General features: G+C 39.3%; 1 protein-coding gene across 6 annotated transcripts; it reads left to right on the forward strand.

The window, feature by feature from the left end:
- Nucleotides 1-4572: 4572 nt before the first annotated feature.
- ldb1a (LIM domain binding 1a) lies at nucleotides 4573-18069 on the forward strand. 6 transcript variants are annotated; one of them, XM_055163064.1, is made up of 13 exons: nucleotides 4573-4693; nucleotides 6126-6375; nucleotides 6499-6600; nucleotides 13462-13564; nucleotides 13665-13709; nucleotides 13799-13874; nucleotides 14216-14318; nucleotides 14392-14564; nucleotides 14649-14771; nucleotides 14857-14934; nucleotides 15013-15148; nucleotides 15245-15387; nucleotides 16738-18069. In XM_055163064.1, the coding sequence occupies exons 3-13, from the start codon at nucleotides 6573-6575 to the stop codon at nucleotides 16789-16791; spliced, it is 1062 nt and encodes a 353-aa protein (XP_055019039.1). In that variant the 5' UTR covers nucleotides 4573-4693; nucleotides 6126-6375; nucleotides 6499-6572; the 3' UTR covers nucleotides 16792-18069. The 6 variants fall into 6 exon arrangements, with proteins under 6 accessions (XP_055019039.1, XP_055019040.1, XP_055019041.1 ...); XM_055163066.1 differs by having other exon boundaries at nucleotides 4583-4693; nucleotides 6129-6375; XM_055163065.1 differs by lacking the exon at nucleotides 6126-6375 and having other exon boundaries at nucleotides 4574-4693.
- The last annotated feature ends 1748 nt before the right edge of the window (nucleotides 18070-19817 follow it).

Raw genomic sequence — 19817 nt, forward strand, 5'->3', positions numbered from 1 at the left:
GTTGGATCGTCAAGTTTGCTTTTGTTTTGTTTGTGTCTTTTATCTTTTTTGAACAATTTATTTTCATACTTTTTTGGTACTTCATGAGAAGCTTTCTTCAATGAGGCACTGCGAAGAACCCTGCCCTCAGAAGGTTCAGGAGGACCAGCTGCTAAATGGTTACTGGATTTTTTTTTTCTTCGGGAGAGTGTTTTATCTTTTATTATTTCATCTTTCTTCTCAAGTTTTCTAGAGGTAATTTTGTCCTTCACATATGAATCAGTTTTATTCACAGCAACTTTCAGTAGAGGCTTGACAATAATATCATCATCATCATCAACTACTATTTGTTCTGAACTGTCTGAGGCCCCATCGTCTTCGTCCAAAACCTTTGAATTTGAGATTGACTTATCAAGTTTATCAGAAATGGTGTGGTCCATCTCTGGGATGGCCAGTATAGGTTCTCCATTTTCTCCCTGGTCTACAACTTCAAGTAAAATACCTCCTTCAGGGAGGATTTGTTCTCCCTCATCATCTTCTAAAGAAATGGCCATACAGTAAGGATGCATTTGTCTGACCAAATCACCCAAACTAACAGAAAGTCCATCTTCAGCATTTTGCTCATAAGTAACGGGAAGACCCTCCCAGTCTAGTAGCTCATTGTCAGAAGTTAATTGAAGTCTTTCTGGGCTAGGAGTGAGAGAATCCTCTTCTTCTTCTCCATCACTCCTTTGCTGAACCATGGGCAAGGTCTAGAAAGAAGTGGAAGTAAATAAAAAGTGGGACAAATGAAATCCATACATTTAAATAGTTAAGTTACCTTTCCTGTAGAACGGTGTTTTCCAAATAATGTTTCTTTCTCCGGAGGGGACCGTGACAGACAAAACAATCTTCTCAGCTAAAAACAGAACAAAGACAATTTTGAACTAGAAATTGCAACATTTTCTTTGCATTTTCCAAGACAAAGCAACTGTGCAACAGCTGTGAAACAGCTGCGCATTTACCGGAGAGTGCTCCCTGCCCTTTTGGCCTGACAGCAGGTCTGACTCAGGCAAAGTGTCAAATGGAGAAAGATTCTCATCATCCACATTGTCCAAGATTTCTGTCAGAGCAGTGAGCAGTGTGGCCTCACTCTCCTCTTCAAGTCCTCTAGTCTGTAAGAACAACATGAGGTCAGTCTTAGACTTGGACAAACTTTATTGATCCACAAGGGAAATTATTTGGACACAGTAGCTCACACCTGACATTATAATAACAACAAAGAGGAAATATATAACTGGTAATTCTAAATTCTAAATAGGTAACAAAATATCAAGAGACTGGTGTTAAATAGGGCATAATTATACAACTGTATATGTACAAGTAAAATAAAATACAGTAGAAATAAGTAAAAAAAAAAAAAAAGTCATGCATCCCATGGAGAAAAACTATTTTGAGTATGTAATACACTTGCCTCTATTGCTGATGAGTCTTCAAAAATTGAAAGAATAGATGGGTCTAAGCAGCCTTGAAGGGTGTTCATAGTGTCTCCTGAGTTCAGTCCAGTAGTCTATGGAGGAAAAAAACATTAGGCTAGATTAGGTAGATGTAAACAATGTTTAGCATTTCAAAAAGGTGTGGGTTAGTTTATTGCTAATTGAGGAGAAAACTGAAAGTAAACATTTGTGTTAGAAAAACAACATGACAAATCCATTTTACAATGCTCTTTCTTTGCACTGAATTTAATGCCAACTGGCCACAGATAAAAAACTGCTCATAAAAATCTAATAAAAATAATGTAATATATCAATGAAATTTTTACATTTTACTACAGACATATTGATGGAGGTAATAAATGATTCTATTTATACAAATATGCCACAGTGACCCACGTGTTTGTATTCACACATGCACAGATAGAGCGCAGACATGTTTGTCCATGGCCTCACCCATATCCCCATCTTGCCACAAGGAGGACACCTATCCCACGTGTTGCACTGCTTCACAGCAAACGGAGCTGGGAAGCTGTAGCATTAAATCCCAATCAAAATTACATAAATATTAATATAAAGCATAAAAGAAACCAACACAGGGCAAATAAAAAGAGAATCATTAACCATTCAATATTTTTTAATTCCAATTCTAGAGAGTGTTTTGCTTGATCAAACCGACCCCTACTGAGCATGCGTGAAACCCAACATGTGATTTTACCCACACTGAAACACACGTGGAAGTAGCATTGATTAAGTACAAGCATCATGTTGAGAAAAATTCGGCTCAAACAGCCGTGACAGTATATATAATACCAATTCCACATCTAGCATTGTCTCTTTAGTGCATCCAAACCTTTATCATTCGTTTGCATTTCGACCATGACTCATAGTTACTGGTGCTACGAATTTGATGGAGAGAATCTTGCCGCAGCACGAAAAGGACCGCAACTCCCATCGTGACAATGTTTGGAAATCCTCCTTATATTGTTATTATACAGCACAAGCAAATGGACTATTGTGGATTTAGCCTATTATGTTAGATAACAGTCATGGTCTCCACACGTGTATGCATAAAGGCTACAGCACTACAGTGCGAGCACAACAACCTCAAGTTACCCATCATTAAAAGACAAAGTAATTGATACTCATTCAATGCATATAACAGGTCCGATTTATGCAATAAACAAAGCTGTCACCACTCTCCACCACGACCACTACTATATTTAACACGAGTAAGCACGACTTGCTAAAGATCCATCAACAGAGAAAAAAAATATAACGAAAATCTAACATGAAATACAATAAAGGCAAATTGTCGGAAAGCACTGACGCCACTTTACAGTTTCAGCCTTTTTTTAATACTTTGCCGTGTGTTCTTAATTTATTGTAAAAATATCAGTATTACTTTAGACGTTTCCACGTGTCACTTTCCCATGCATAGAACTTCACAGCCTTGCCTTTTCTATCTAAAGCGATTACTGTAACCAACATCTGATAAAACACCCAGTATAAAGACATATTTACCTCATCTAGTGTGTCCAGAGGAAAAATATTCATATTGCACGTTGTTAATATCTCCTCGCCTGTACCCCACCGCACCGCCATCTTGCAACTCTTACCACTACTCCTGGCTCACTGCGTCTCCGACTGAAAAGCTGTGAATCGCGTGCTGAAGCCGGCTGGAAACACGTGGTCTGACATTCCCGGTAAAATGACGTAATGTGACGCGTGAGGTCGTGGGTCAATCATGAATAATAATAATAATAATAATAATAATAATAATAATAATAATAATAATGTATGGAAATAACGTGGATAATTTATTTTTTACAAATGTAATGTGTACAGATTTGATTTAATTACAATGACTAGAATTGTCCAGCACAGTAGGTTATACCATAAGCATTTTTGTTTCTGGTAAACAAATATCCATACATTGAGGCCAGTACCATAGCCTATGACCCACCGCATAATACTCATTGGTTTTATTTTATGCTTTTTCACATTACAAACATTTTTCATCTCATTTTGTACATGAAGCAGCTGTAACATACAAAACTAAAAAGATAAATAAAATTAAATAAATAAGAAAACAACTGCCTATAGCCTTTAAAAGCAGCTGTAAGCAGTTCATAGTGCAGAAGCCAACTGAATTTTTAAAAAGAAAAAAATATATATATGCAAAAATTAATGCTACTGTTTGTCTCACAGTTGACATAGAAGTGTGAAGATTGAATTGGGTCAAATACAAAAGTGGGGGTGATGAATACCTCATTAGAACCAATGCTGCATAGCACAGAAAAGCCACAGGCAATTCCCACTGTCCCTGTGCAGAAATGGATTAGAGGTGAGTCCATCCATGCACTCACAGTGCTCTTTCATTGTGGTTTGCCTCTAATCACGTCCCCCATTCAATGAGTGAAATGGAATTATTTACGTGGTTGTTTTCTACTCAGGCTGCTTTTGTGTCTGTCAATTATTGGAATGCTAGATGTCATTAGGAATGTGGTATTTAATACTGTCAAAGAGCTGCACTGAGTCATCAACATGATGCTATAGACTCAATTATCAATGTCTGTCATGCTCACATGTAATTATTTTTTTTTACTGACTGTGATTATTCTATATATTCTATGTAATACTATAATTATGTAGTTGTTTCCACTGGGCTGGAGGTGGCCGAGATCAAAGTTCAGACAGATCCACAATGTCCATCATGTTTCGATGTATTAATAGCATCAGTACAGTGTGTTCACAGGCAGAGTGCTGTACATCTGTGGCAGCTACGAGACTTATGAGCTTGTCGGTGTGAGAAAAACAGCAGAAGAGAGAAGAGCTCCACTGTGCCCCCGACACACTGCCGAACCGCTACCTACCACTGCTCTGCCGTTGCCATGGATACAGTGCCCTCTCTTGCCCCCTCCCATGCGTCTCCTTTGGTGGGTTCGGTGCTGGAGAGGAAGAGAAGTGGCTCTACCTCTGCGTCATATTCATACCAGTGCAATTGCCCCCGCCAAACCACTGCTACCACTCTACCCCTCCTTTCCCTCTCCTTCTCATCATCCAATTTGCAGACTGCTAAAGCCCCCCTCCCTCCTGTTTGTGTCTTATAACTGCATCTGTTCATCTGCCTCTCATTCGCAGCACTGGCCAAGCTTGACTCATTCCTATCTGCGTAGCTGACCCAGGAAGAGGCGTGCAGAGTGGACGTGGGTGCCAATAAGGAGACCGATACACAATAGGTAAGACTGAACAATGCTTAAGACTTGTGTGATGGAGCGAAACACAATTACAGAAAGAGGAGATATAGGAAGGTGAAAACAGCTGCTTAACAAAGCACTAGGCTGCATGCTGACATCAACTCACCTGAGGAAGAAGTGCAGCCATTTACACTTTTCAACAGAAATCACACTAATGCTTAAAGATGTTTCAGTGCCAGCATGTTGACACAGTAGCTGTTTTGTGACCATATTCACCACAGTAGAGAATGAACCAAAGCATTTCATTATCCTCTCGTCATTTCTGAATGTGTTGACAAAGTGGGAGTATCTACAGCAGTGTGAGCAACACTGAACAGAAAAGCCTGTGTGCAAAGGCAAAACAGAAGCCATATTTCCCCAGTCACATTCCTGCACTGTTACAACTACCCCAATGTGTTGTGTCTATCTTTATTGAAATTTTCATTGGCCAGCTAAGAGAGAAAATGTTTAATTATAAAACTGTAAATATTAGGTAGGAAGTGTGAATGGCAATATGAGTTACTGTGACAAGCCGTGTAGAGGGGAACAGAAGGAGAGGCCTGGAACGTAGTTCATTGTGTTGACACTGTGTATGACATTTAACAGTGATGCTTCTGCCTGTGTTCTCCGGCTGCTGTACAGAGATTGTGTCTATCAGCTGTGGTTTCAGAGAAGGCATTTGTTTGTCTTTTGCTAGTCTGTTAGAGGTGAGAGACTGTGCTTTGTCAAATGTGTATCAACTTGAACAAGATGCGTAGAAGAATATACTGTAGACAGAAGACTGAATAACTGAAGTGAGTGCGTTATCTATAGGTCATGATATGATAAGGCTACATGTGCAACAGTCTCTCCCTCATGTCTTCTAAGCGCACATGCATTTGTAAGGTCAAGATAATGCATTTATTGCCCTGTGAAGAGGCGTGCTGCACTCAGAGAACTCATGAGATGAACAAGATGAGAAACTAGCCATGTAACGAATGAGGAGGAAATAAAATGACATCACCCAAAGCCACTAAAAGGTCAAGGTAATATCAACAGTGAGGGAAGATTACATTGAGGTAAGATTAAAACTAGAATCAGGAGTGATGAGATGGCTGCTGAGCAAACAGTCTGTTTACATGTGTGGCAGAGTGTGCATATGTGTAACATGCACACACACACACGCACACACACACACACTCTGCCTCCCATGGGTCCCTAGTGTCCCAGAGCTGCAGGTGGGCTTTGCATTTTTAATCGATACTGTCTGTAGTGATTAACACCAGTCCTCTCAGTGCAATGTATAATGCGCAGGAAAAGGCATCGGAGGGAGACAGAGAGATAGATGGAGACGTGTCAGGCTGGATGTGTGAGTGAGCGTGTGCACATGAGTGTTTGTTTGGTGGTAATGACCCTCTGCCTCTGGGCTCCTACTGAGTATGTTTATCTCCCACAGCAGCAGCAGCGAGCAGAAATAGATGATGCATCGCCAGCCGCCCGCCACACACACCTAGTGCCTTTTCTCCTTTTCTTTTCTGTTGCTCTAATTGCCTCCCTCTTGCATTCTCCCTCTACACTCACTACAGGCTTGCTCTTTATTCCATCCCATAATGTTACTTACTCAAGTCTTAAGCTATTCTCCCCTCCTACTTGTGTTGCAATATGCCTATTAATGATGCACCACTGCCAACTTCCTGCCCCTAACGGTGAGGGGGGTGTGTAGTTGTGGTGTACTTGCCCTTCTTTGTACCACTCCCTCTGATCACTCCACCCTCCTCTCTCTCTCTTTCTCTCTCTCTTTCCCTGCCTGTTTGTGTTGTTTTGCACAGAGTTTGGCCCATGCGAGCAGCGTGTGGACGGAGTGCAGCTGTTTCCATCATAGCAGAGCCCAACATGTGAGAAGATGTCTGTTGGAGGTTGTGCTTGTCCTGGTAAGTACCCAGTTTTCTATGTACTTTCCAATGTGTGTGCCTCTGTCAGCAAAGATGACTTATGTAAAAGTGCGAGGACTACGCAGAGGGCCAGTGTCATGCTGTGTTAGAGCTGTGCGCGTGAATATATGTAGGTTTTTAACACATGCTAGAAAAAAGCAAGGTTATAAAGAAGCTGCACACTTTCAGATTGAGTTGTTTAGCAAGACTCAGTCACACCACCCCGCTGTGCCGCTGATCAATAGCTCTTTGAGTTTGGCCACATGCAGAGATGCTGAAATATCAAAACCCACTTCTTTCTCTTGCCTTATTCAATCAGTTTTTCTAAAGGTTAGTTTTGTGATCTTTTGTGCTTTTGTAAATCCACTAAAAAGCTTTCACACAGAACATTTTCCATCATCCTTAAGGACTTGATATGATTACAGTGGATTAATTGGTTTAAATGCCGTGAAAGCTGGTCTCTCTTGATGAGTTCAAGCCATTAATGATGGCACTTAAGAGGATTTAACAATGTTTAATAGGAGTTTGGTGTTACACGGGATATTGAAGAGCTTTTTGGTAGTGTGCTCGTTTTGTTATAGTGGTGTCTGCAGTTTATGCTTCCTGCTGTGTGTAAGAAGACAATTTAAATTGCTCCAGCAAAACCTGAAAATAATTGGGTAGACTCGTTTTGGTGGTCTTGAGAAAGACCTTTCTTTGTGTTTTCTGCACATATAAATGACTATGTGAGCTCCATGTTTTGGCTTTTTATCCAGTAAATTGCCTCAAAGCATTTTTAATGATTTCAGAAGCAAAAGCAATTTCTTTAGTGGCAATAGATAAGCTAAGGAGACATTGTACATACTGCCAGGAGACTGAGAAACACAAGGGAGTGAGTAACAGAAATTGAATCGCAACATCTGCTCTGGGGCATCTCTAAGAGGCTATATTGAATTAGAGTGTCAGTATCATTTTAATGGAGACAATCTGATTCATTGGCTATGAGCTATCAGATGGAATAATATTATGAAGCTTTATTGATGTTGCTTGGTTATATTCTACCATCTTTTTCCTCCTCCCTCAGTCAACCGACTTTCCTGTAGAGCTCAAACTTTTAATGACATCCACATGTTTCTAACACAGAGAATGAGACGGCTCCCAGAAAGACTGCAGCACTGTTTTCCACAAGTTTTGAGAAATACACTGGCATGTGTGGAAAGTGCATATAGGCCTATCGCTGTCGCACCTTCATGACAAGTTAGGACAAGTATGAGCGCTCAGATGTCTCAGATCAGGAGACATGCTCATCAAAGCGAGTTCACTATTGCTGAATTTGTAGCTTGGTTTGTTTACATTCTTGCACAGGAGTAGATGTAGGTCCTCACAATCTGAAACACTACAGTACAGATTTACACCATGTTTAGTTAAGTAAAACCAAATTATTAGACAAAAGCTAATCAATATGGCAAGATCACTAAAGTCGGTTTCCGACAGTCACAAGCCTGAGGAAATATAGAGTGTTACATAAAAAAACAACATATAAATTGCAGCACAATGGCATGCTGTACATAATGTAGACTAGGGCTGGGACTCACAGGGTCCCTCACGGTTTGATACACAACATGATGCGTGGGTCATAATGTGATAGTATTGCAACAATATACATGATATTATGCAATATATCAGTGGTTTGAAGAACCAAATGAATTTTACAATGTTTTTTTTTTGGTTAAACCACTACCTGCACAATTTTAATATGAAATACATCAATTTAAATATATAGTTAATAAGTTAATATTGTCAAATGCATTGCATAAACAAGTTTCCTTTCTCTAAACAAGCAGCAAAATTGTAGGTTTATAACAAAATAATTGTGGAAAATATACCAAACAATACTCACTCCAACAGACCATATTGACACAGCATGCCTCAATAACAATCAATAACAACCACCACATTTAGTATCGCAGTATCTTGATATTTTGATATCTTAGCACACTTATAATGAATACCAAAAGGTGGCAGGTTTAACACAGCATTCATTGTGTAAATCCCCTGTAAAATAAACAGAGAGATTTACACCTGGATGGTCATCTGTCACCGTATGCCAATTCAATTTGCAAATCACAGCAGTGTGAAATTCAGATGACTATAGGAAGCTTAAAGGCAAGAAATTCATGTCAGTCCCATGCCTGGAAAAAAGCTTGAATCAGGGTGAATGATATGCATGTGATTAATGATACTGACCCAGGAGTATACAGTAATTTGACTTTGAATCTGGCCTTTGGAAATGATTGTTCCTAAGCATGAAGGAGACCACCGTCATAACACAGCAGAGCCTATCACAGCCTTTGTTCCAACTAAATGGTAAAAATAGATTGTCTGTGTGCCCAAGATGCCCCCTCCTCTTCTCATTCTCACATGCATCCACTCAAACATCCCCCTTTTTTCCTCTCTCCATCTCCCCCTTGTTCGTTTCCTCATCCCTCATTTGCTGTCTTTTGCACTGCTGCTACCTCATGCAGAAAGTCACATGGCTCATGATTAGAGAAAAGTGACTTAAAGCAGAGCCAAGATGGCAGCCAAACAGCCAGTGCTTTTTTGATTATACAACTACACTACTTCAGCTGCACTGACTCTCTCTTGACGCTCTGGCCCTGTTTTATGATCAAAATGGCTGTATTGAGGCAGATAGAAAGACAAAGCAGAAATACGTGGGAGAGATGCGGGGGAGCAGTTGAAGTTGTGTGTATGGAGGAGATGAGTGTGGTGATGTCACAGCTGTAGGTCTAGCAGGATGGCAGACCAAAGCTGGCATGTGCCACGCGGCCAGGGGGAGGAGGGAGGGGGTGAAAACACTAAATGCGCAGGATGATGGTGGGATAATTAGCTGTTTGATACAGTAGCTCTTTATAGAGCTCTTTATAAATCAAGATTATTAGAAGATAAAAATATAAACAAACTAAAACTATTAATTATCCTATATAATCTGATAAATAATTATAGGCTCAGGGGCACAATGCAGTTTAGACATAACACACTTGCTTCTAGCCTACAAAGACATATTGCCCAATTCTCTACTTAAACACAAATTTAAGAACATTGTTTTAATCAAGAATTAAATTCATTACTTTGTGCATCATAGTTCAGGTGAAATAAGTAATAACTAATAAGATTAGATTAGAAAATACTTTAATGAGGAGAAATTCAACTAGTTCCACCAAGACCCTGCCATGTTGAAAATGCATAATGCCACATCAATTCAATGAGAAGACTGTGAGAGTTGAATTGTAACAACTGCCATTCTTGGATATATTAGTGGATCTTAGTGTGCAAACAAAAAATTAATACTGCTCAGAGTGATTTAAGCAAGTAATGATCATAGTGCTAGAGGGTTTCATTTGTTTATATTTATATTTCTGGAAAGGACTGTTAGGACCTGAGGTAGAGTTAATGCTGAACTTTCTTGCAGTAAATTTCTGTTAATTTTATATAGCAAATGTAGTGACTGAATGCGGTTTCCTTGTGGTCTATCTTGCCTGGAATCGGTTGTTGTGACAGTTTGCAGTGCCACCGCTAGAGGGAGACAAAACTCTATTGAAGTTCCCTTTGTCATAAGGAGCAGAGTAGTCATCTAGCCAAAATCATGAATATTTTTGGACAATTGGATTTTAGTGACGTTGTTTAGATTGTGGTCATGCTTGTATCTCCACTTGCACTTTTGTAGTGTGTGTATTTTGTGTCCTGACCTGGCCTGGTTTTATGTTCTAACGGTGTTCATATTAAATTAACTAGATGGACTGCCTCATGTGCTCTTTGCTTTATATAAATCTACAAAATGACTGGCAGATCCACTGCAGAGAAGGCTATAACAAATTGTGGCTTTTATACTCACTTTGCGACCACAAAAAGGTTTTCCAGTCTTCATATCTGCTGCTTGTAAACACTGGAGTGGTTATTGATTAAAAAGCTGGAGATTGACTTACATAATCAGAGGCTATGAAAAGCTCAGGCTGTGGTCTATGGGATTTAACATGGCAAACAAGTCAATGATTTTTAAGCAATTGTGCAGAGTTGTCTAGGCTTAAATAAGAAAGGGGTCAGCCAGGGCCATTCAAGCAACAAAGCGCAGTGGCCTAGCCCATAAAATTTTAAAAAGAAATGTCTACTTCTACTATCTAGCCTGTTTAAGATAATAATTGAGATTAAAAAAAAAAAAAAAAAAAAAAAACATTAAATAAATGAAATTATTCATGCACATGGCTTATTTCTCTTCTGCTCTAAGCAAAGTGATATAGATTAAACGTTTTACTGACTTTGTGGTGTAGTCAGACCAGTTTTTTTTTAAGACATAATAATTATTCATCTTTAAATTTCAATCCACATAGTATAGTCTATTCTGTCCAAGTCAGGCAGAAAAACAGACTACTGTTGTTGTTGTACAAGTTTGGTGTTGCTTCTGTCAATTTCTTATAGCTTTGGAAGGAATTGTGTTCAAGATGGGTAATACAGTTACATACTATCCTTTGAAAATACCGGATTGTTTGGATTACTTAATGTTTTATCCTTAACATTACCTTCAAGTTATAAGAGGATACATAGACATTATTCTTAGGCCTACAATTAGGGTTAGGATGGTGGTTTCTCCAAATAGCCTACTTTAGTCATTTCTTAGGCCATTATGTTGCACTTCTACTTCAGTAATATTATTCTGAAGTAACGTTGCCCTTTACCCACCTCTGCTTTGGCTGTGGTACCCCGAGGATCTTGGGGTCCCCGTAAGTGCAGGACGGAGCCGTGGCCGACCCGTGTTTGTGATCTGCAGCCGGGCTGTTTGTCAGATGGGCGGAGGAGCCGCTCTAGGAGGAGGGGCTTTTGTTTGTTCGCGTCTCGGCTGGCAGGAACAAAGGGTCCCGTAGTAGTTGATAGGTAGCTCTGTTCCAATTAAATGCGTCATTAATAAGATCGGTGGAGATTGTGGATTATATGCAACAATAGGAAGAACAGTTCTTGCTCTTCTTCCTTTCGCTTGCTGTCCTATTGTGGATCATACGGTTGCATTATTAGCGCCTGGAGCTTTCCTCCTCCTGACGCTCCGGCTAGCAGCGAGGCTAGCTGCTACTAACACCGAGCCGAGGTGTTGAGCAACACCGCACTTTGGTGCACCATTCTCTGCAGGTAATGCAAGCTTCCCCTGTGCTTGCTTTGGCACCACTGTTGAAATCTTAAACCGAATTTATGTTGTGTCGTTTCAAGTGTCTTGAGATGGCGAGAGTACAGCGGCGATTACTGTAGTTTAGCAATTAAGGTTAATAGCTTAGCAATGGCATCCACTTCGCTCTCGGGAAACACTGATGAATGCGGCCCTGTGGTTCAATTTATGCTTTGTCTTGAGAGAAATATAGTTTTTCCCAGTGTCTGTCTTGCTAGTGTTCTTTAATACAGCGTGTATTTTGTGCATTTTCAAGTCAATTTGAACTTATTTAAGGTAATATTTCCAACGCGGTTATGTTTATGGGTGCTGCACATAGCTTTGGCTGTTTTATTGGCAGAGGGCCATATGCCGTGAACAGATAATCTGAAAAATCACTGGTTACTTTGAATAGGTTAACACAACTGTAGTTATTACATATATATCACTGCGTTACGAGTCTTAAACAGTAAATCAGAGGTTGGGCTGCTCGGAGGCAATAGATCTCAATTTGTCTTCTCTGCTAATTAAGAACAACCAGCTGTCACATGTTATTGTCATGTAGACTGGTTTCTCCTTGGTACACATTTGTGCAAACCCAATTACAATAAAATTAATTAATGATATTGCAGAGTTAAGGATTTGCCATAACATGATTTGTTTTTTTAAGACTTGTCCTGTTAAATTACCTGTTTATTTCTGTGACTAATGGGTTTTAGTTTGGAGGGCGCATAGGTCAGTTTTGAAGTGGTACTCCCACAAAGTAACAAGGAGGAGAGCATGACCTACTGCATATGAAACTAAAGAGAGGGGACCACCAAAAAGAGAAAGGAGGACAAATGGAGCTGTGATGAAGAACTGAAAGATCAAAGTTCAGAAATACATGAATACTGGTTTTGTGTAGTAATAACTGAATATGCCTTTAGTTTGAAGGGCATAACAAGTTCTTTTTTCTCCCATAAATTTATCCCACAGACTTGAGTTGCTCATTTTCTATTCATTTTATTCATGCTTTGATGTCTGTGCTGGATCTGTGATAAAGAGTGCGCTAATGGGATGACCAGTGTCAAATTTCCAGTGGCTGTTGTCTCAAATAACTCAGGCCAGCACTCTCTGTTTAAGTATCAAATATCTCTCAGGCCTAATTACATGCAGGCCTTGTGTGTGTGTGAGGTCTCTGTGTATAGAGGAGATGTTTCCGAGAGCCCCAGATTGTTAAGAGTCTGAATGCCTCATCTGGGCAAACAAGGGTTAATAACAGCCGGAGCAGGCAGAGGGGGGATGGGCAGCAGCAGCAACTAGAGGGGACACAGCCACACATTGCAGAGGAACAAGATTTCTCAGGGGGTGTATGTATAGCAAAGGGTTTCATGTAATGTTTAGGATGGTCTAGTGTCTCGGTGAACAGGCTATACTCTTTGTTTCATCTCACTAATTGTTTTTACTGATATATGCAGGCTAATAAATACAGCTATTTCATCACCATGATTAGTTTTCTGTCCATTTACCAGATTGAAGATGCATTAGATAATGAAGCCAGCAGGAAATTGTTTTGGCAGCTGGCTTTTATTTGAGTAAATCTCTACAAAATCATCCTACATTAGATTACTTGATGATGTAGTGATTTTAAAGAGTCTTAATCTTAGTGCACTAAATCTCCTCTAAGTCTTTTCTTTTTCTTCTTTCTATAGGCTGTTCGTCAAAGTCATTCAAGCTGTACTCTCCTAAGGAGCCCCCTAACGGCGGCAGCTTCCCCCCCTTCCACCCGGGCGCTATGCTGGACAGAGATGTGGGGTATGCTTGAGTTCATTCTCATGTCTGATCTGTTTAGTCTTATTTCACAACGGCTTTTGTTTTTCTATTTAATGATTAATATACCTTTTGGCTTTTTTAGGCCCACACCCATGTACCCCCCTTCTTATATGGAGCCTGGAATGGGGTAAGAAATTTGTACTGAGCTCCACTCAGATGGCAATATTGACAGACAAAAACAAAAAGTGCAAAGACGAGCCTTGTTTCTTTCCACAGGAGACCCACTCCGTACGGTAACCAGACAGACTATCGGATATATGAGCTGAACAAAAGGCTACAGAACTGGACAGAGGTGAGATGGCTCAGTAATAAGGCACTATGATATTTTAAATGTTGACCTGACACAAAATTCAAAAACTTCTAAATGTTTCCTTTTGTGACATTCAAGGCTTTGTTTAACAAATGTTGTTTCCGAAATGTGTGCAAATATAGACATCAGAATGCACTGAGTTACGTGCAGTCATTTACATGCAGGCTTTCAGGGGATTATCTGATCACCTGCCTGCAGTGTAATTGGAGTGCCATGTTGTTGTGCCTGAGAGGAAAAGCTGTAATACTGTCACAGAATATGTCTTGTTGTCAGACATTTTTATGCTCCCTTTACCAACATCTCTGATATATTTATGTTTGAAGGACTGTGACAATCTTTGGTGGGATGCCTTCACTACAGAGTTCTTTGAGGATGATGCCATGCTCACGGTCACATTCTGTCTGGAAGATGGACCTAAACGATACAGTAAGAAAACAGCACTGTAATATGGAATATGCATCCCAAATGAACCTACTTTAAAGAGAATATCCTCTTTCAGCAATTGGCAGGACCCTAATTCCACGATACTTCCGGAGTATTTTTGAAGGGGGCGCTACAGAGCTATTTTACGTTTTAAAACATGCTAAAGAGTCCTTCCACAGCAATTTTGTGTCTTTGGATTGTGACCAGTGCACGATGGTGACCCAGAATGGCAAACCTATGTTCACACAGGTAACTGCACACAATTTTTGGGATTACGGTAATATTATTTTTAGCCACCTCAAAATCACTAGTTTTATGTTTCTGATCCTTAAGGTTTGTGTTGAGGGCCGCTTGTACCTAGAGTTCATGTTTGATGACATGATGAGAATTAAGACGTGGCACTTCAGTATCCGGCAACACAGAGAGGTCCTCCCCAGAAGCATTTTGGCTATGCATGTAAGTTGAACACATTTGAGACAAGATGCACAGCTACAAATATTGTGTAACTGACTGTTTACACGCCTTTGACACTTTCATGCAGGATCCCCAGATGCTTGATCAACTAGCTAAAAATATCACCAGATGTGGGCTGTCCAATTCAACGCTCAACTACCTCCGTGTAAACAGTTATTTTGAATTCATTAAGAGTTATATTCTTTTATATTACATTTGACTAAAGGTGTTGTATTGTCTGTAGCTTTGTGTGATATTAGAGCCCATGCAAGAGTTGATGTCCAGACATAAGACCTACAGTTTAAGCCCCAGAGACTGCCTGAAGACCTGTCTTTTCCAAAAGTGGCAGAGAATGGTAGCGCCTCCTGGTAACACAGCAGGTACACTTCATTTTGTATCTTGTAAATTACACTTCTACTATGATTCATTCAAACATTCATAGATTTGTTTATCTAAAATATATATTGATTTTGCAGCTGAGCCCGCCAGACAAGCGCCAAACAAGAGACGGAAAAGGAAGGTTTCTGGTGGAAGTAATGTGAGTTCAGGTGGAGGCAGCAATAACAACAGCAACAGCAAAAAGAAGAGTCCCGCAAACAGCTTTTCTCTCTCCAACCAGGTACCCCAAACCACCACCTTCTGACACTGCCTGTGCCTTTAAACTCTGACGTCAAGCCTTATGTCTAGTGGACTGGGTGGAGGGCTGCCGGGAGTGTTTTGTATGTAGTGATACAGTTGATTTGTTGGTGGTCTTTGGGTGTAGGATGAACAGGGCGTCAATGGGGCTTGAGACTGAATTTATTATGGCAGATGTTCAAATGAATGTGATAACAAAATGTGGATATCATTAAATTAGAAAGTGAGTGTGGGCAGTCCCTTCTCTAGGGCCACAGGCTTAATTAACTAGGATGTACAAATGATTTCTAAGAAACTGTTAAGTCTCTAGATAGGTTTTCTTTGCACTGATTTAATTTCAAGGTGGATAGTTTTCCAGTAAATTTCCATATTTCCTGTCATTGTGTAATGTATCTGAACACAGCACTTCTGTTTTTTATTTGGTTGTTGTGGAGAGACCTGAGGTGGAATGAGAACCCCTGGTGCAAGACGAGTGTTGGGGATGTCTTCTGCGAGCCAATACAAGAAGCCCATCGACCCCAGTTCATGTAGCAAGGGCACACACATGAAATTATAACAATATACATGAACAGTTATTTGGTAAAGGGGAAAAATCAAGTTTTTTAGTTTATCCAAATGAAGTCATCACATGATTTGAATTAATTTTGACTTCATGCAGCCAGTGATTGCGCGCCCCTGTACATTGGGGATAATGTGTCCTGGCCCTTGCTGTCCCCTTTAGGACGTGATGATGGTAGGAGAGCCCACCCTGATGGGAGGGGACTTTGGTGACGAGGACGAGCGTCTGATCACACGGCTGGAGAACTCACAGGTCGATGGGGCCAATGGTCTTGACGATGAGGACAGTTTCACCAGTTCACCCTGGAACCACAAGGGCCCCTCCAGTCAGGAGAGCAAGAATGACAATTCTCAGTCATCGCAGTAGAGAGGCCGTGACCAGTAAATTTAAGGGACTTGTTGAGCATACAAACTAGTGGAGTCAGGAATGCTGACCTTCAGCCTGTCTTTAACTTTTTATTTGATAATTTAAGAGTGCAAAAAGCTCTAAACTGCCTGATGAAGGACAGTTTATCTTTTGCTCCATGAGTACAAAGCACAAAGTGGGGCTCAGCCCTGGCCCTTGGGCATTGGGTGTCACTCGTACCTAATGTTATGATTCAGTGGGTTCTTGTTCCAACCTCGGGTCTCTCACTTTGCTTTTTCCTCATTAACACCTCATTGTTTCTGTTGTGCTCTTCTCTCTTGCATAGTTATTATTTAACATATTTTTTACAGGCTGCTATTTAAAGATTCAACATTCAGCTTTTTAAAACTCCATTATTTGTTTTTGTAGGACCTGGTTGGAACAAAAACCTGTACAGTGCCGGAGCTTGAGGACCGGAGTTGAGAACCACTTCGCTAAATCTTAAACCCGCCCACGTACCACCACACACACATGGTACACAGTGAGCCACATGTACAGCATATAACATGGTACGGGAGAGAAGTTACGCAGGAGCCTGGACCACAGCACCAGGCGCTACAGAAGTGTGTACTGTTTTCATATGTATTGACTAGTTTTAATTTTTGTTTTTTTATTATTATTTTTGTAAACAATTTCTAAAAATAAACAGACATGCAAGCAAAACAAAACACCCCAAAATACTCTTTGCACTGTTTTCCATATCTATTTTTCTTATGAGCGAACGGACAGTGTATTTTTTGTTTTTCTATTAGCTAATGTAAAAGATCTGTAACATCTGCAGTATATTATTGTATAAGTATTGCCGTTTGACTCATTCTTATTGTGATGATTACAAGTCTCCATGTTATGTCCATGCTTGAAATGTCATCATTGGTGTGGGACATCCCGCTGTCAGCAGGGTCACAGAAGATGGGCTAGTGTTTTGTAGTGTACTGCATCTCCATACTGATTTTCTTACCAAATTACTATTATCACAACTGTTATTTGTGGGGGGTCCTCCCTCAAAAGTAAATGTATACCTTACTGAAATTTGCTACATGAAATATTTTAAAGATACATTTTGGACTGTAAAATATAAAAAAAATAAAACAGACTTTTGTATTAACTTAAGTTTCCCAAAAAAGTTTTTAAGCATAGCTACAAAAAGCTGCAGACCAAGGAGCAAAATTGTAAAAAAAAAAAAAAAAAAAAAAAAAGTTTAGATATTGAGTACACTGGGCTGTCAGTTTGACAGCTTTTCTTCATCTTAGTGTCTGTGCTTGTATATTTTTAGGTAGTAATTTCTATAAACATTCTATGTATTCCACCCCAGAACTATGGAAAACTCAATCTAATGTAAAAAAAAACAAAAAACAGCCTCATTATTTTATTATTATTTCTACCATTCAATGTTTCGAATTGTACAATCACTGAAACAGATTCCCCCTGATGTTAGCAAACTGTATTTATTTTTCTATGTTTTTGAAGTTCTGTTGACCCATCTGTACAATACTCATGGAGAAGTTTTGGGGATGTTTAGACGTCATTCATGAAAAATGTGTTTTTGTTAAAGCGGCTTCAGAGTCGCTCTGGCTGTGTAATTATCTTGGATCATCCTGTTTAAAATTAAGATTGACAGCCGTTTGCTGCTGTTTTAGGTTTATGGTCTATCTGAAAACATATCAGATGCACTATAATCAAATAAAAGAAAAATCCTGCAAATGACTGCGTATTTATTGGTTCCTCTTTTGTGTAGGCGTAATATGTGCTTTGCAAATAAATTCAAATAATAGACGTAATGATGTAAAAACTGAAGTTGGGATGAAGAGACAGAAATACAGGTCTCCTTTGTGTGCACACCTGTGATAATGTCGACACTGTTGATTTTTCCACTTCCTCATAATGAAAATATGACATTTACTGTGCATGCAAAAGTAATACCTAAACAATTCCACCATTTATACAAAACGTCCTCCTTTTTTAAAAATAATTTTAAGAATCTAATCATTATCTTCAGGAAATTTTGACCATCAGTTGACAGTTTCCCTTGTAGCTCCGGTGTTGTCCCACATTCAGGAGCTGGTTCCTGCAGGAACACTAAAAGTTTTTTGGGCAGTGTTTGGGCCCTGGGGTCATATCTGGGGGTCATGCAGGTGGGTCAGCCACCTGCATGTTAAAACAAAATCATATATACTTTGTTGACATCGTTTGTCAGGACATGTTATGTGACATTTTGTGTGTATTTTTATTATCACTGTATTGTTTTAATACATTACTACAAAGGACATACAGTCCTAGCAATAGGGTCCTGCAAAAATAGTTAGAAAACACAAAATCTGAGAACAGTAGTTTTGCTGTGAAGCCCAGATGGTCCTGAGGTCCATGGATAGCTTTTCAGTTTATGGGTTTGTCAGTGGTAATTTGATAATTTTTTGTCCAATTTTAGATCATTTCTTATTTTACAACTACAGTGGGAATTATATACCCCTCTTTTAGACCTGTTATTTAGATCTGGTGGTACTCAGAAAGCTAAATCTCTTTCTTTGGTGGTAGGATAGGTTACTATACCTGTGCCACATCATGGGTAGAGGATATGTAGGCATCTGACTTGCATAAAATCAAACTATAGAATCAATAGATCATAAGAATAATAGAAGTAAGCTACAATATTTAGTAGGCCTATCATTTTTAGTAAACTAATGAAGTAAGTCTTAAACCAGTGTTATTATAGTGCTGTACCAGCAGGTCCTTTCTATAATAACATAATCATTTTGTAGAAAAGAAACAGTAGAAAAAAGTAGGAAAACACGTCCCTTTCTTGTATCTATTCCAGAAAGTATAATATCCTATTATACTTAGGTATAGTATTGGGAAATAACTGTATAATCGACATGTATTCAGAATACGAATTTTGAGTACCTGTATTCCAATACAATTAGGCCTACTTTTCATTTGGTTTGGTGGTATTCAGAATACAGTTACTTTTCTGAAAGTCAATGAAATGCATGTGTAGCTTTTTCTTGTTCAATAAGTGATAGAAAATGCTTAACAAACGGTCAACCTAACATAAAGCCTATGTTGCGTCTGTACACTATAACTTATACTCAACTCTGCATGAAAGTAAGCTATTCTGTATATAAGTGTTTTGCTACTTATTTATAATTATTTACTGCCATTTATATAGTTTTTATTCTTTGTTATTTTAATAGATTGATGTATGAGCTACTGTGTCCAAGTAATTTCCCTTGTGGATCCATAAACGTTTGTGTAATTTTAAGTCTAAATAGGTCTTCAGAATACAGCAGCTACTCTGATAGACCAATGTCTCGGAACACGTAACAAAATATTTTTTAATGAAGGTGTTCAGTATTCTGTAACTAAAGACATTTTCTAAAGTATTTTCCCATCACTGCTTTTACGTTGTTATTATATTCACGAACTGTTCGTGTCACTTCCCAGTTCGGACTCCC

This window comes from Boleophthalmus pectinirostris, unplaced genomic scaffold, assembly GCF_026225935.1.
Source record: "Boleophthalmus pectinirostris isolate CB_2022bp ecotype Guang Dong unplaced genomic scaffold, ASM2622593v1 HiC_scaffold_5, whole genome shotgun sequence".
NCBI lineage: Eukaryota > Metazoa > Chordata > Actinopteri > Gobiiformes > Gobiidae > Boleophthalmus > Boleophthalmus pectinirostris.